At 58.7% G+C, this 14,792-nt stretch overlaps 1 protein-coding gene across 1 annotated transcript; it reads right to left on the reverse strand.

Annotated features, from left to right (window-relative positions):
* Positions 1-616: 616 nt before the first annotated feature.
* On the reverse strand, positions 617-7,330 carry PITX1 (paired like homeodomain 1). The gene is made up of 3 exons (XM_081502945.1): positions 6,647-7,330; positions 4,119-4,351; positions 617-2,186 (listed from the first exon to the last, which is right to left on the reverse strand). Exons 1-3 carry the CDS (start codon positions 6,813-6,815, stop codon positions 1,644-1,646), a joined length of 945 nt encoding a protein of 314 aa, XP_081359071.1. The 5' UTR covers positions 6,816-7,330; the 3' UTR covers positions 617-1,643.
* Between the last annotated feature and the right edge of the window lie 7,462 nt (positions 7,331-14,792).

The raw sequence follows: 14,792 nt of genomic DNA on the forward strand, positions 1-14,792 counted from the left end.
GATACCTTGGGATGGAAGGGAACTGAGAAATGAGTTCTGCGTGGTAGACACTTTCACCAGAACAGCCATATGCCCCTGGGTGGGATTTCGATGTGGAAAGGCAGAGGGAGGCCCTGGCTAGACTCTGGAGGATCCAGCAACCTCCGTCCTCCTGAAGAGCGAGAGCAGGGCTCACAGTGCGGACACCCGGCCTATGAGAGAAAAGGCAACCCCAGGCCTAAAGAAACTCTTAGCGGCTCCCACTCCAAGGTTCCCGGCAGACAAAGGCTGCGCACCACCCTGAGGCTGGAAGGTCATTCAGACCCAGCCTGAAAAGAACCTGAAGAATCTGGCGGTCGGTTCAGGCTGGGGCAGCCCGCGCAGCGCCGGAGGCTGAGCGGCTCAGTCGGTTGCTTCGGGGAGCGAGTGCGCTTGGAGAGGGAGTTGGTAGCGCCCAACCGCGCCCTCAAGGGAGCCGGGCTGAACTGGCCAGGAACGGTGGCGGGGAAGCGGGGGTACAGTCCTCTGGCGGGGTCGGCCTCGGTTCTTCCCTCCTACCAGCAGAGCCCACAGGGGCCCATTTCCCTTTCTACCCGCCTCCCTTCTCGGCCGAATGAAGCAGTCAGGGCTCGGCAGTGGTTAGCACGCTTGTACTATGGTTTTTAATAGACGTACATGGACAAGTCGATATAGACAGATTTATAATTCTATACAGTCAGTCCGACATACACAGGGACGCTGTAAACAGGGGCGCGGGCCGGAGAGCGGGTGTGCAAAGTGGGCGCGGCTGGGGCCCTGGACGCGCCCCGAGCTCTCCCGGCTCGACTCTTGCACGGCGGACGGTGAAGAGAGGGCTCTTCGCCGGGAAAGGGGGGCCTTCTCCTAGCCCCGGGGGGAGCCGAGCGGAGGGCCTGGGTCTGCGGCGAAGCTTGGGGTCTGGGATGCTCGGAAACAAGCACTCAGCACGCTCCCGCCTCGACCGCACCGCCAGCTGCCGCTCCTTGGCCTTAAAATAGAACTCCGGGGCACGGGGCAGGCGAGGGCTCCTCGAGGTGCGCCGAGGCCATTATTAGTGCTCCGCGGCGACTTCCCGACCCTGGGCTGGGTACCATCATCCCCGGCTCAACGCCCGCTCCAACTTGGATCCGGATCGAGCTATAAGGTATGCTCAGCCGGGCCCAGCTCGGAGGGGGCGTCTTGGTTCCCACCTGGCCGGGGCCCAGGCTTGCCTGGGCTCCACGCTCCAGTTCACAGGCACGGCCGCTCAGTCTGGGTCCAGCGTGGCGGGAACGCGGGCTACGGGGGGCGTCTCCTCCGGGCCGCCGGCCTGGGCGCTCACCTCCCGCGCCGCGTCCCCTCCGCGGAGTGGCCCACCCAGGCCCCAAGCGAGCGAACGTGCACCACCCGCGCCATCCCGAGGGAAATTGCAACTCATCCGTTTTTTTTCGCGGCACTTTTCTCCGACGTCTTTTTTGTTTTGTCTCGTTTTGGAGGGCAGAGTGAGGTCCAGGAAAGCAAACACAAAACCAAGCCAGAGGTGGGGAGGTGGGGAGGTGGGGAGCAGGGGGCGGCGGCTCAGAAGCCAGGTCCTCCGCGCCCGCCCCGGCCCCGGCCCCGACCCCGGCGCCGTTCCGGCCGCCGGCCCGCGTGGCCCGGCCGGGCGGTCAGCTGTTGTACTGGCACGCATTGAGGCCCGAGGCCGGGCCCTGCAGGCCGCCGTAGCCGAAAGACGAGTGCTGCTTAGACTTGAGCCGCAGGCTGGCCAGGCTCGAGTTGCACGTGTCCCGGTAGACGCTGTAGGGCGAGGCGGGTGTGCCATACGGGCAGGCGCCCGGCGACATGGCCGAGTTAAGCGAGGAGCCGGTGAGGTTGTTGATGTTGTTGAGGCCCGAGTTGGGCATGCCAGGCACGGCGCCCGGGCCCATGCTCGAAGGCATGGTCATGGAGGAGATGGAGCTGGGGGCCGAGAACATGGACTGCGACGACAGCGGGCTCATGGAGTTGAAGAAGGTGAAGCTCTTGGTGGAGAGAGGCGCTGGCGCCAGGCTCTTGGCGGCCCAGTTGTTGTAGGAGTACCCCGCAGCGTACACGTCGTCGTAGGGCTGCACCAAGCCGCTGAACTGCGGCACGTAGCCGCCCTTGCACAGGTCCAGCTGCTGGTTACGCTCGCGCTTCCGCCACTTGGCTCGCCGGTTCTTGAACCAGACCTAGGCGAGGGGGACCAGAGAAGGGTCAGGGCTGCCGGGCAGAAAGGCGCCCCCACCGCCCCCGCCCCACCCCGAGGCCTCAGCCCGCTTCCTTCTCCCCAATACCGTTTCTTTTCTTCCATATTTCCGCCCCTGCCTTCTCCCCATAATGGTTCCTTTCCTGTCCCCAGAAAATATTATGTCTTTTCTTTTTTTCTGATCTTTATCCTCTTCCCCTAATTAAATTCGGTTTCTTCTCCTAAGATGGATCCTCTTGTTTTGTTTTTTTTAATAACAAATATTTGTTTTCTTTCCTCCTCTCTCAACCAGGTCATCTTGTGCCTTCTCCCGCAAACAGTTCCCTATCTATCTCCTAAATACTCCGTCCATTTTCTTCTCCAACACCAAAGGTAGTTTTCTTCCCTGAAACATAGGACCTTGCGACTCCTCAGTCTATTTTTCATTCCTCAGATAGTCTGTTTCCACCTTTATTGGTAATATTTGATATTCTCATTTCTGTCCCAAATGTTTTTTTTTTTTCATTTGGTCCACCCCACTATCTGAACCACTTTTTTTCTCTCTCAGACAGCCCATTTTTCTGTTACCCCCCATTTTTGATTCTTTTGATTCTTCTCCAAATATTTAGTTTTTTCCTTCTTTCCAAATATCTGAACCTCACTGTTTTCTCTTAAATAGTCGATTCTTTTTCTCAAATACTTGATCCTTTTGCTTCTCCCTTAAATATTTAATTTCTTTCCTGACACCTAAATATATGCCAAATATGTTTTCCTGCAAATATTTAATTTCCTTTTACTTCTTACTAGTTTCTTTCTGCTCTCCCCCTCTACTTTTCCCCACAAAATTCAGTTAAGAACCTCGTTTCTCCCAAATCCCAGTCCTTGCCCTGGGCTGTTCCCCCGACCTCTCTTGCTGGATCCCTGCTTATCAGCCTTCTCCATCCCAAGCACTAACATTGCCCGATTCCTCCCCCTACCTCATCCCTACCACCATAAACGGGGGGTGGGGAGGTGGGGGTGGGGGGGTGGTCAGGATTAGTGAGTTCTGGATTACTGAGTGCTGTCTTCACTCCCTATCCCACTGGGCTGGCCAGCCTGACTGGGGTGGGGTGAGAGCTGAGGTTATAGCAGGGAGTCTGTGGCCCTGGTGGGACTTTGGTTTAGTTTGGGATGTGCTCCCAATATCTGATTAAATGTTTGCAGTACCCAGAGAAGAAATTACTCTTTCGCTGCTCTGGCAGAAGAGCCATTTATTCACTGGGAACCGAGGGTTGAGAAGAGCGAATGTGCAGTCTCCTCTTGGGTTGGAGACCTTAGATCTCCAAAGGGATTCCTCCTGAAGTTCACTCATCCACCAGATTTGTCCCCCACCTGGAAAGGGTTCAGCTACAGGTTGGCTGATGACTGAAAAAGTCAGGTGGAGAATATCCTGAGACTGTGAATTAGCCAATTGTGGATGGGACCACTGCTCCAGGAAGTTTTGGGACCCCCCAAGCCTAGGCTCTCAGACTGCAGGATTTGCCTTTCCGTTTCGTTTTTGCGGGAAGGCACTAGCGCTCTGAGGTCCCCAGCGGCGGGGAATTCTCTGCACAGTCTAGGGTGGTAACGTCTGGGCGGGCTCTGGGCTCTACTGGGCAGGGGAACGTCCCTTGGGGCCACAGGCCTTTGGATGGGGGCTGCAGTGGAGCAAGAGGGTAAGGTAGGATGTGGGTCAGAAAGATCCGAGGAGGCAGCAGCCGATGGGCGCTAGCACCAAAAGGCTCAGCAGCAGCTGGGTAGACCGGGGCCTAAGGTGGAATCTCCGGTGGAGGGAGGGAGAAGGTCTGAGTGTTGGAAAGAGTGTTAGTCTGGGCGCGGGTCTAAGCTTTCAAGATCTGCGCTGGGCCGGCTGGCAGCCTTCTGCGCGGCTTCCCTTAGGCGCACACCCTGCGCTCACCCTCACGCGTGGCTCGGTGAGGTTGGTCCACACGGCGATCTCCTCCCGCATGCTCATGTCCGGGTAGCGGTTCCTCTGGAACGTGGCCTCCAGCTCTTGCAGTTGCTGGCTTGTGAAGTGCGTGCGTTGCCGCCGCTGCTTCTTCTTCTTGGCGGGGTCCTCGGCACCGCCGCAGCCCGCGCCGCCGGCACCGCTGTCCTCGGGCCCCTTGGGTTCCCCGCCGCGCTCCTTTTCTGAAGCAGGCAGGATGGGGCGCCGATCATCTCGGGCTTTTGCCCTGTTGCACCCCGTCCCGGCTCCACCGAAGCGCCCGCGGTCAGCGCTGGCGGCCCGCCCTCCCGCCAGGGGCCCTGGAATTGACCCCGCTGGAAAGAGCCCGTCTGTGCCTGGTCGGTCAGTAGTCACCTTCTGGTCAGGCTCGTCTGGGGGCAGAGCCTAGGAGTTGGAGCGGCGGACCAATGTTCCCAGCTGGGTAGGGCCTGCTCTCACCGCTCGGCACACGCTGGAGCCCTACCGTTGATGCCACCCGAAAATGTACAGTTTTTAGGGCTCTTGGGGGTTCTAAATCGGAGGAGATCTCTGCTTTTGTGAACTAGGATCAGACTTTTCTAGCTTGAAGCCAGGGGATCCGTGGAGCCAGAGCCAGGCGGTGGCCTGCACGTTCTTCTCCCCGGGGCTCCCAGCCAGAGCCCCACTGAGCCAGGCAGGCCCAGCACAGCCGGGTTCTCGGCCTTAGCTCCAGGCCTCAAGTCCCAAGGCCTAGAAATCCCTCTGGCGGCAGCCGGGCAGCCCAGACCCACAGACTCTGTCTAGGTGACCTGGGAACTCTAGTCTCGCTCTCTCTCTCCAGCTACACAAAACACAGTCATAGAAACATTGAAACATAAAAAGGATTTAAAACCAAAACACTGAATCCCAGAAAAGCTAACAGCTCTATGGGTAAAAACACAGAAAGCGTCACAAACTCTTAAAAATAGGCAGATAGAAACACAGCAAACGCAAATTAAGAAGCCAGAAACCTCCATGCAAACACACTCCTAACTAAATACAGTGCTGTACGTTTATAAGCTCCAGGCAGGCACAGGCATTTATTTATCTGGGATTTAAAAAAAATCAACGTAGTGTTGTAGATAGATTTTTTTTTAACCCCTTCTGGATAATTCCCTTCCCCAGGTAACTTTTAAATCCCAGGGAAATACAACACAATAGTTAGGTAACTTAAATTCCGCAAGTAACACCACTGTAAGTGGATTTTGAGGAAATCCTGGATAAACGCGCCATTTTGGATTGACTTTTTTAAATCTCTCGAAAAATAATGTAGATATTTTAATTTGAAAATGTATCTAGAATAGCAGTTCTTTCTACATCGAAATATACAGTTAAAAATTTAAATCTATTCTCATAGACTTTTTTTTAAGGCAATCTAATTATATATTTCTCCGGGCTTTTAAAAATAAAAACCAACCAAAGGCCACGGTTAAAACTTTTGAAAACAAAAGTACTGTCCAGCGTTGATTGTTTTTTAACCAACCAAACAGAACCTCTCAAAGAAAGTCACTTAGGGATGCAAAACAGAAACAAATAGAGATTACAAACGCGTAGAGAAACACTCAGAGGTGGATTAAGAAATGAACGCAGAAGAGGCGCCCAAGGCCCGGGGAGTGGAGAGCTCGGCGGCGGCGCCGAATTAGGACCGAGAGCGCCGGAGCCGTTCGGAGACCCGGGAGTCCGGGCAGGGCAGGGGACTAGCCTCGTCGCTGCCCGCGCCGCCCACCCGCCGGCCCAGCAGTTGCTGGGGTGAAAAAAAGCTTGAGCTCGGACAAAAACGCAGCGCGGAAGGAGACGTGCCTGAGCCGAGTCGGAGCCCTGGATAGGCGGCCTGGCGGCTCCCGGGTCCCGCGGCGCACGTGCGGCGGGGATCTTTCTTTTGGGGGTCCTATATCCGAGCCGGGCGGCGCCTCTTAGCCCGCTTGCCCTCGCTGTTCTCTCTTTTCCTTTTACTTAAGATTGTTTTTCTTGCCCCAGTTTGCTTTTCTGACTTTGCCCGCCATACCTTCTCTTCGGTTTGCCCCTCTCACGTCAGTCGCCCAGTCTTTCGGGGTGTCTGTACTCTGTTTCTCTGGGCACTTTCTCTCGCCCACCCGCCCATTCCTCTCTGATCTGCTCCTCTCCTTCGGTTCCAGCGGCCCCTGGACAACCAGTTGCGCAAACCTAACTTTTCTCCCCGCTCTATTTGCTCCTGATCGAGAGAGGCTGTCATTCCGACCTTCCGGTTGTAGGTTCGTGCATCGGCCGGTCACTTGGCGCGACGGGACCGCGTGGAAGTGCCTTGGGAAAGCACTAAAATTTCCGTTTCATAAAGCGCGTCCATGTCCACGTTCATCGTCAGATGGAGAATGGGAAAAGGCAAGGTCCTGACGCTCCTGGGGCGTAAAGCGAGCCCGACTGCGGGGCGCGGCCCTGCTCCCGGCTCCCCGCGCCCTGCGCCCGGGTGGTTCCGCGCGCGCCTCGCGGGGAGCCGCTCTTACCTGGTAGCTCCGTGTCGGACGACTCGCTGGCGGAGTTTTCGAGAGGCTCGCGGGGGTCGGCCGTGCGGGCTAGGTGGAAGGCGGGCCCCATGTCGTGCGGCGGCGGCGGTGGCGGCCGGAGTCCCTCTGGCAGCCGCTCCAGGCTCATACCCCCCTTGAAGGCGTCCATGGAGGCGGGGACCGAGGCGGGCGCTCCGGGGGCCGGGGCTGGGCGCGCCCGGCCGCCCCGGCAGCGACCTGCGAGGACAAGAGCGCAGCCCCTAAGCGGCTGCCCCGCAGGGCTGCCCGCGCCCGCAACGACGCCGCGCTCGCCCCATGGGCCGCCCGGGGCTGCGGGGCCAGGCGGGCGGCAGCGGCAGCGGTTTCTCGCGACCCGGGGGCCCGGCTTCGCGCTCCGCGCTGCGCTCCCGCCGCTCGGGCCTCAGCCGCCCGCCCGGCCCCGGCTCCGGCTCCCGATCCGGGGCCGGTTTCTAAGGCTCCGGACGGCGCCGGCAGAGTCTGTCTTAAAGCGACAGCGCGCACCGCCAGGTTCCAGCAGTCCCTGCGCCAGGGGTGGTGGGTGGGGTGGGCCAGGGTGGGAGGGGGCTGGGAGGGAGGGAGCGAGCGAGCGAGGGAGCGCGGGCGGAATCCAGCCCCGAGCCGCCCGCGCCGCCGCGCCCTCTCTGCTGCCCTCCCTCCCTCTCTGCCTGCTTCGCCCGCGCCCTCCCCCTCCGCAGCCACCTTCCCGCCGCCTCCCCCCTCCCGCGGCCTCGCCGCGCCTCACCCTCCTTCCCCGGTGGCACACTGAGTTCTCCCTCGGCCGCACAAAAGAAACGCATCTGGCTTGCAAGTCCCGCGCGGCTCGTGCCCACCTCAAGCCCCAAATGACTTGTTTCGCTCAGAAATCAACTCCTGTCTAGGCCGCCTCGAAGTTCCGAGCCCCCGGCGAGAACAGCCCGGGATGAGTGAATGTTCACCAAGCAGGATCCAACCGACCGGGCGCCTGCGAGTCAGCGCCAGGGCGGGGGCAGAGCCCGGGGCTCGTTCCGGCAGCTCCCAGCGGCGTCCTCGTCGAGGGGCCGCGGCCCCTCCTTCCCCGGCCTCTTCTCCCGGGACCCGAGCCAGGCTGAGTGACAGCAGCCTGCGCTCTAGTGGGCCCCCGGATGCTGCCTCCTAATTAGCTTGGACCCTCTTCCCCAAGGCTGCTTCTCAGGCCTACCCCCTCTGCACCGCAGTCAATTTTCCGGGATTGGGATAGAACTGATGGCTTCTAATCAGACGAAACGTTTCTGTTGGCTCCAGGCCGCTGTCGAGTGCAGCAGGAGACCCCAAGAGCACTGCCAGGCCCCCAACAGCCTCTTCTCTCCCCTTGTTTTGCACCTTCAAAGGTCTGGCCAAATCTGCCAGGTCCCGGCCTTGGCCACCACAAGGTGGGCCACTCTCTGCCCCCTTCCCGGCAGGTTTGCAGGGCCTGGGGCCTCACTTTGGCTTCTCAGGGGTGGCAGGCACAGGCCCAGCAGGCCAGGTGACTGTAGTTTCCAAACCTAGGCCAGCAGGCCAGGAAGCCTAGGACAGTCTTGGAGCTTCTCTTAGCTACAACGGTAGCTAAGCTGCAGCACCAGTGGGCCCTCCATGAGCACAAACACATTCCCCTTCCCATCCCTTAGACTGAGTCCCTCCTTGAGTCCTCCTACTTCACTGAAGTTTGTTGAAGGATTTTGCTTAACAATTGTTAACTGGTCCTGAGATGTCAGAGTCTTGAGCAAATAGGTGACAGCTGGGATGGTAGGGTGCAGTCCTGACCTGTTCCTCTAGCTGCAGGTGGACCCCAGGCTGCCCTTTGCCCCTCGTCTGTGTGCCCCACCAGACAGAAGCAGCACTGGGCAGGACGGTGGTGGACGAGGGGGTGTGAGGCCCAGAGAAGCACTGTGGTCATCTCCAGGCTCAGTGCCTCATGCTAAGGCCCAGGGCATCCTAATGTTCTCCTGGGATCTCTGCCTGGGGCTGACTGTGCAGGCTGTCAGGGTCTGGGACCCTCAGCAGTCCCTGCCCTCACCTGGCTCCCTATCACCCTGGCAGTCACCTGCCTCCACCCCAGGCTGAGATCTCTGGTGAGGATTGTGGGGGCAGGGGCATGGGCAGAGTAAAACCAGGCCTGCCTCTCACTCTCTTGGCCCCAGCCCAAGGACCCCAGCTCTGGGTCCTGGGGAGTGAGCACAGTTTGTTAGGGCCCTCCCTGAGTACCTGTGACCACAGAGGGCAAGCTCTGAGGCTGGGGCCAGAAAAGAATGCATCCAGGAGTTTGGGTTGGGGGAGTGACTCCAACTTCTCCAAAGGGAATTTTCTGTAGGTTGAGACCCCCAGGGTGAAAGTAGACTTGGTGTGTAGGGGAATGGGGAGGGGTACATGGACACAGGGGACAGTGGTTGCTGAGCATTTGGCCTCAGCCCCATCTTTGACCACAGTTTCCAGTTGAATCTCCTGCAGGAGCAATATCTCCTTTCAAATATGTATTTAGATGTAATGCCATGCCAGTGAGTGCCCCTCCACGTGCCACCTTCCTGGTAGCTGCCTTACTTCGACAGGACAGTGAGCCACCCAGCCTGCCAGGGTCACAGAAGCATGCACATACTTATATGTACTGCGTACCTGTACAGGTGTGCTGTGCACACACACACACACATACTCACTGCGCCAACACAGGGGAGTGCTGAATACAGTCACATATGTGTACACACAACCAGGCCTCTGAGCTCCAGAACACTGATGCTGTCTGGCACGAAATCTGGCTGAGAGGGGTGTGTTCTAAGCCCACCAAGTGTCAGGCCAAGGTGGGAAGCACAGTGCTCCTCTGGGAAGGGTTGTGAAATAATGAATGTCTGCCTTTGGGTGTCCGGAGGCTGGCCATCACAGCCCCACACTCCCCAGAGGGTCTAAAGAATCAGGGCTTCCATGGATGGGGACTGTTTTGTGACTCTGCAGCTCTAGCTACTCAGTCTGAGGGACTTGTGTCCCTCACTGTTGATGCATTTAATGCAGTTATTGAGCACCTGCTGTGTGCCCCTCCAGATCCAAGCCTCTGGCAGTGCTCCAAGCAGTCACAATAATCCCTATATTTGGAAATCTTGATGCTTGCTGTGTGGACGGAAGGGTCCTCAGACTATTGCTGGTGAAGCTCCATATCCCGGCACCCTGAGCCCTAGAGAGGGGCTGAGACTAGTGGGGGCTGCCCAGGGGTGTCTTCTCCACTAGACCTGCTCAGCGCTGAAGGAGTAGGGGTGAGGAACTGATTGATCCAGAGGAGGCCCTGGCCTGATCTCGGGTGCTGGCTGGAGAAGGGACCTGAGTTTCTCTGTCGTCTTCCTCAGCCGCTCTCTCCCCTGGCTGCTATCCTAGGCAGAATAGGCAGAATAGGGGCTTCTTGCACATACTCACAGATGCAACACACACACACACACACACACACACACACACACGAGACAGAAGGCAGCTTTCTTTCAGGAATAAGAGCAGGGACTCAGTGTTCCCTCGGCTTTTGCTGTGTGACCTTGGGCAAGGCTTGACCTGCGCTGTGCTGCAGCTCCCAAGTCTGACATGGGACACAGCGATCCCTGACTGATGCTTCAGCCTCCACCCCACCAGATGATGGGACATGAGGAAAGAAGGGAAAGGGGCTTACTGGAGTTGGAACCAACCCTCCAGGCCACACAGAGCTAGCAATGATTCTGTGACTTTCAGGAAATTTGGGGCTTAGAGTCCTGGCTGGGTTCAGCAGAGAAGCCTGGGCTCTTGTCGGGTTGAAATAATCACCACAGGGACCCTTCCTTAGGCTGGGCTTACAGAAAACAGACTCTGCCCAAGAATGGCTTAGTCATTTTATTTGGAAAGGGTGATTGGAGGGTCCTCATGGAGGGCATCCTTCCACCCACTCACAGGGGTACCTTGTCCTAATCTTTGCACCAGAATCAAGCGATTTTAGGAAAAGGAAAGGAATGTGCCATGGCTTGCCTCCGGGGCCATCCGTGACTCTCTGGGACATTCCAGCCCTAAGCCTCTTAGGCCGTGGAGAAGTTCAAACTAGAAAACCCAGTTTTGGGAGTGCAGCCGGGACCACCTACCTCCTGCTGCCAGATCTAACATCCCCTCCCCAATAAAAATTATTGTTTCTTTGACTGAAAGCAGTTTCTGGGTGATGGGAAAGGGGTGCTCAGGTAGGTGGCTAGGAATGATCTCACTGGATCCTTTCAGCTTTCAGGTCCCCAGCCTGCGACTTCCTTTCAGTCGGAGTTCCCCAGCCTGTCCCAATGGGAAGAGCTGAGATGTACTGGGAGCACGAAACTCAGAACTCGCTGAAAACAGCTGGTAGAGGTAGAGCTCATCGCTCTCCAAGCTCATGGCTCACTCAAGCCCACTGGTCACTCTGTAGTTCCTGAGAATGGCTGAGCCAGGGGACGAGCTGGCTGGGAAAGTGGCAGTGGCTGTTCACACAGCTGGGAAGCAGAGGGTCAGCTTTTGCTGTACACAGCCTCCTCTTCCCAGCAGCTGCTTTCCTAATGGAAGGGCACGCTGAGCCTGGCCTGAAGGTCAACAAAAGCCACCTCAACATCCCAGAGTCTGGCACCGGGTCTGTACGCCCCAGACCACTTCTTTTCCTTTTTCAACAGAGGTGAGGGCTTCCAGAGCTGTCTGAGGAAAAGGCTGGAGGCCAGTGAGTCCACCTCTTGGGCTGCCCTCCACTGCCTGTAGCTTTTGTCATTATTCTCGACCTGTATCCTCCGCCAAGTGGACAGCAGCCTGGCGTTGCCACCCTTCGGGCCCCGTGGCTGTCAGAGGCCATTGGGCTGCCAAGAGAATACCCGAGCCCTGGTTTCTCAGAAAAGTGGATTCAAATATTTTGATTAAGGGAATTCCTAAATTAGAAAACATTGGAACCAAGATTCGGTGGAAGTTCCCATTTCTGTGATCCCGGCCGCCGGGGACCCTGCTTAATCACGGCGGAATCAGCTCAGATTTAGGAGGCTGGTCAATTCAGAATTCTGAGACCCGGTTCTAGGGAAGCGGCTGTGTGCTCGGGAACCCTGCGTCAACAACCAAACCCTGGAGAAGCTGCGGGAATATCTTTATTGGATTTTGCGAAGAGCACTTGGGGTTTCTCTTAGGATAAGGAAAAGCCTGACGGTGGCGGCTAGAGCAGGCCGCTTTGGGCTGGGGGCGCCTCCAAGCACTGCGGCGGGACTTCGGGGTGCGCCGCGAAGAGAGCCGGGGCTCTGGCCGACGTCTGTTGCTTTTCTACATCATAGCTGCCCGAACAAACGAACGAGCGAACGAATGAAGCGGTTTCGTTTAGGAAAAATACCCTCTTGACGCGAAGTAAGGCCAAAGTTCCCCGTGCGTGCAGAGGGGCCAGCGCTTCCGCTCGTTCTGGGGCCCCCATTCCTGGGTGCAGCGGGGAGCGGCGGGCGGCCCTCTCGCTTGCCGGTTCTCCCAGAGCTCCCCGGCGGTCCGCGCCACCACGAAGGGCTGCGAAGGGCGTCCAGGGCTGTGCCCTTGCAGGGCTGGGGCCCGCACCCCCGAAACTGTTGCTCTCTTAGGGTGCCCAGGGCTACAGCGTGGCGTGGGTCCGCGGGTTAGGTGAGGAAGTGCCTGACGATGGCAGCTGTGATTGTGCGCTGGGCGCAGGAACGAGCTCCTGGAGCTGCCTCGATGGCGCCTGGCCTTCGCGATGCGCTCAGTCCGGTGCCACCGGCTGGACCCCACCTACTCCCGGAGCGAACAGCGCGCAACTCGGCCACCACCTCCTTGCGCCCCAACACCGCGGGGACCCAGCGCCCCTAGCTCAAAGACTCTTACCCGACCCGGGCTGCGCGGCGCGTGCTGCTCCTCGGCTCCGGGCTCGCTCGCCACGGACTCTGGCTTAGATTTTCACTCCGACTGGGGCCCCGGATCCAGCTGTGTCTCCGGCTCTTCGCGCAGCTTCTGCCCCTTCTGGTTCGCTACATCCCAGCGCGCGAGGACCGGGCTGCCGCGGCTCGGCCCGCTCCTCCTGCTGCCGCCGCCGCCCGTCGCCCGCGGGGAAGGCGGGGACACTGACTGGGGAGGCGGGCAGGGGGGAGGGGAAGCGAGGCGCTCTTCGGGACCGGCGGGGAGGGGGCGGCGCGCAGTCCCGCGGGCTAGGGGTCCCGGCCTCCCTCGGGGCGCAGGCAGGGGTCGGCGCGGCTCGTGGCCGGGGCCCGAGGCCGTAGAGGGCGCCCCGGGACTGCGCGCGCGAAGGAGGGGCCTGGCCGCACGCGGACGAAGTCGCTGCGGGTCCCGGCCTTCTCTCCCCGGGCTCAGTTTCCCACCTGACACTCGAAGGGCTGGGCCTGATCTCGGTTTAGTCGGGGTCTGGTCGGAGTTTCCCCGGGTCCCGCCAGGTGAAGGTTTGAGCCGGGGTTTTGAGAGTCGACGTTTTCCCCTTTCTGCTCAGCCTGCGGGAGGGAGCTGGTCTTGCGTGTTGGCCAGGGGAGTCCGCCGCGCAGAGCTTGGCAGCCAAGGGAGGTTTGAGGACAGACCCTAGAGTCAGTCTCTGTGTATGGTTGGGGTGTGTGGGGGGGTGTTTGCAGGGAGGGACAACCGCCCGATCTGTTCTGCTTGGAGGATTCCCCACCCCACCCCCCATTCTCCTCAGGGGCTGGGCTGATGAGGAAAGGGGAGACCCATCCCACGAGGACAGACTTCTGAGGCCCCTTGCCCAGCCCCTTGCCTGCACATCCTACAGCAGTCGTCCTGCTCGGCTCCTTCACGGGAGAGGACTCAACCTATGTGGCCGGGTTGGCCTGTCCCTGGCTGGTGACTACTGGGAGACAAGCCAGACAAGGGGGAACTGAGTTCTGTCCACAGAAGACTGCATTCTTCTCCGTTGCCAGATATCCCGAGTGAAGTCCTGTGCTGGGAAAGCAGTTGGGCAAACAGGTTTCCTACTTCCCCTAAGCACCCAGTCTGAGCCTGCTGCTGCTGGGGCCCTGGGGTGGGATGCAGAGTCGGGTGGGCAGTCCGTCTGGGACTACCCTCAGTGACCAGAGCGGCTGAGCCTGCCCCAACGGCCGAGGGACTCAGAGCTGCCGCTTTGGCTCTAGGGGCCAGGAGATGGCAGCGCATCGGCCAGGGATCAATGTTTCATGAGGTGCCATCACCCGCCGGCGCCTCCCTGCCTGGTTCACTCCAACAGCTGCTGCGGGAGAGGCCACAGCCCCTTGCCCGCCCTGGCACCCTCTGGTCCCCACCTCCAAGGCTATCTGGCTGGGAACGTGGAGACCCCAGATTCCCTCCTAACCCCTAAAGCAGGAAGCCTGCCCGACCAAGCCTCGCAGACTCCGCGGCACTCGGGCCCTCAAGGCGGCCCCTGCACCATGTCCTGCTGTTGAGGGAATCCATAGCCTCCCCTCAACACTCAACAACAGGAACACCTCTTTGGTGGGTGTGTTGGATTCGGTGCGTGCTGGATCTTAAGGATTAAGAGCTGAGTCTCTGATGCCTGTGATTTCAGATTTGGAACGCAGTCTCCAGTCGGCTGGGACTCTGCCTTTCGGGAATTCTAGCCTCTGCTTATGGTTTGGCTGTTTTGTGTTTGAAACTGGTTTGCTGGCCAGCCTGGGTCCATGGGCTGCTAAGCTAAGATGCTACCAACCTTGTTCTAGGCAGCCTCCTCCCACATCCTGGGCATCTTTGGGCATAAATGTGACTGCTGGTCCTTTACTATGTTTGGAGGGCCAGACGTTTGTCTAGCTGCAGTGGCATTCAGAAGGTGCTTGTGCTGGGAAATGAAACCTTTCTACCCCGGCACAACAGCAATTTTCTGAGTTTTGTTCTCAGTGGTGATGTGGTACACATATGTGATTCTCTGTCCGCCCTTGTTCCCAAGCAGAGCCTGTGGTGCCAAAAAGCTGCCTCTGAGACTCAGTCCTCAGAGTTGGATCTTGTCTGTGTCTTTTACTAGCTGCGTGGCCTTGGGTAAATCATATACTGTCTCCCAGCTTCAGCTTCCCTACCTGTGAAATGGGAGAATAGAGTTTTCATCTCACTGAGAAGTCTAGGAGATGGTGGAGGTGAGGGGTGTGGCTTGGTGTGGGGGTGGGCAGCAGGCTCACAGTGGTGATACCTGCCAGGCAGCTTTGCTCTTCAGAAGAGT

The sequence above is a fragment of the Giraffa tippelskirchi genome, chromosome 6, assembly GCF_054371585.1.
Source record: "Giraffa tippelskirchi isolate mGirTip1 chromosome 6, T2T-mGirTip1v1.2.pri, whole genome shotgun sequence".
In the NCBI taxonomy this organism is placed as follows: domain Eukaryota; kingdom Metazoa; phylum Chordata; class Mammalia; order Artiodactyla; family Giraffidae; genus Giraffa; species Giraffa tippelskirchi.

Coding starts and splice junctions, on each gene's coding strand:
- PITX1 (XM_081502945.1), bottom strand. CDS start 6,815: ATGGACGCCTTCAAGGGGGGTATGAGCCTGGAGCGGCTGCCAGAGGGA. Junction 4,352..6,646: donor GTCCGACACGGAGCTACCAG/GTAAGAGCGGCT, acceptor TGCCTGCTTCAG/AAAAGGAGCGCGGCGGGGAA. Junction 2,187..4,118: donor TCACCGAGCCACGCGTGAGG/GTGAGCGCAGGG, acceptor CCCCTCGCCTAG/GTCTGGTTCAAGAACCGGCG.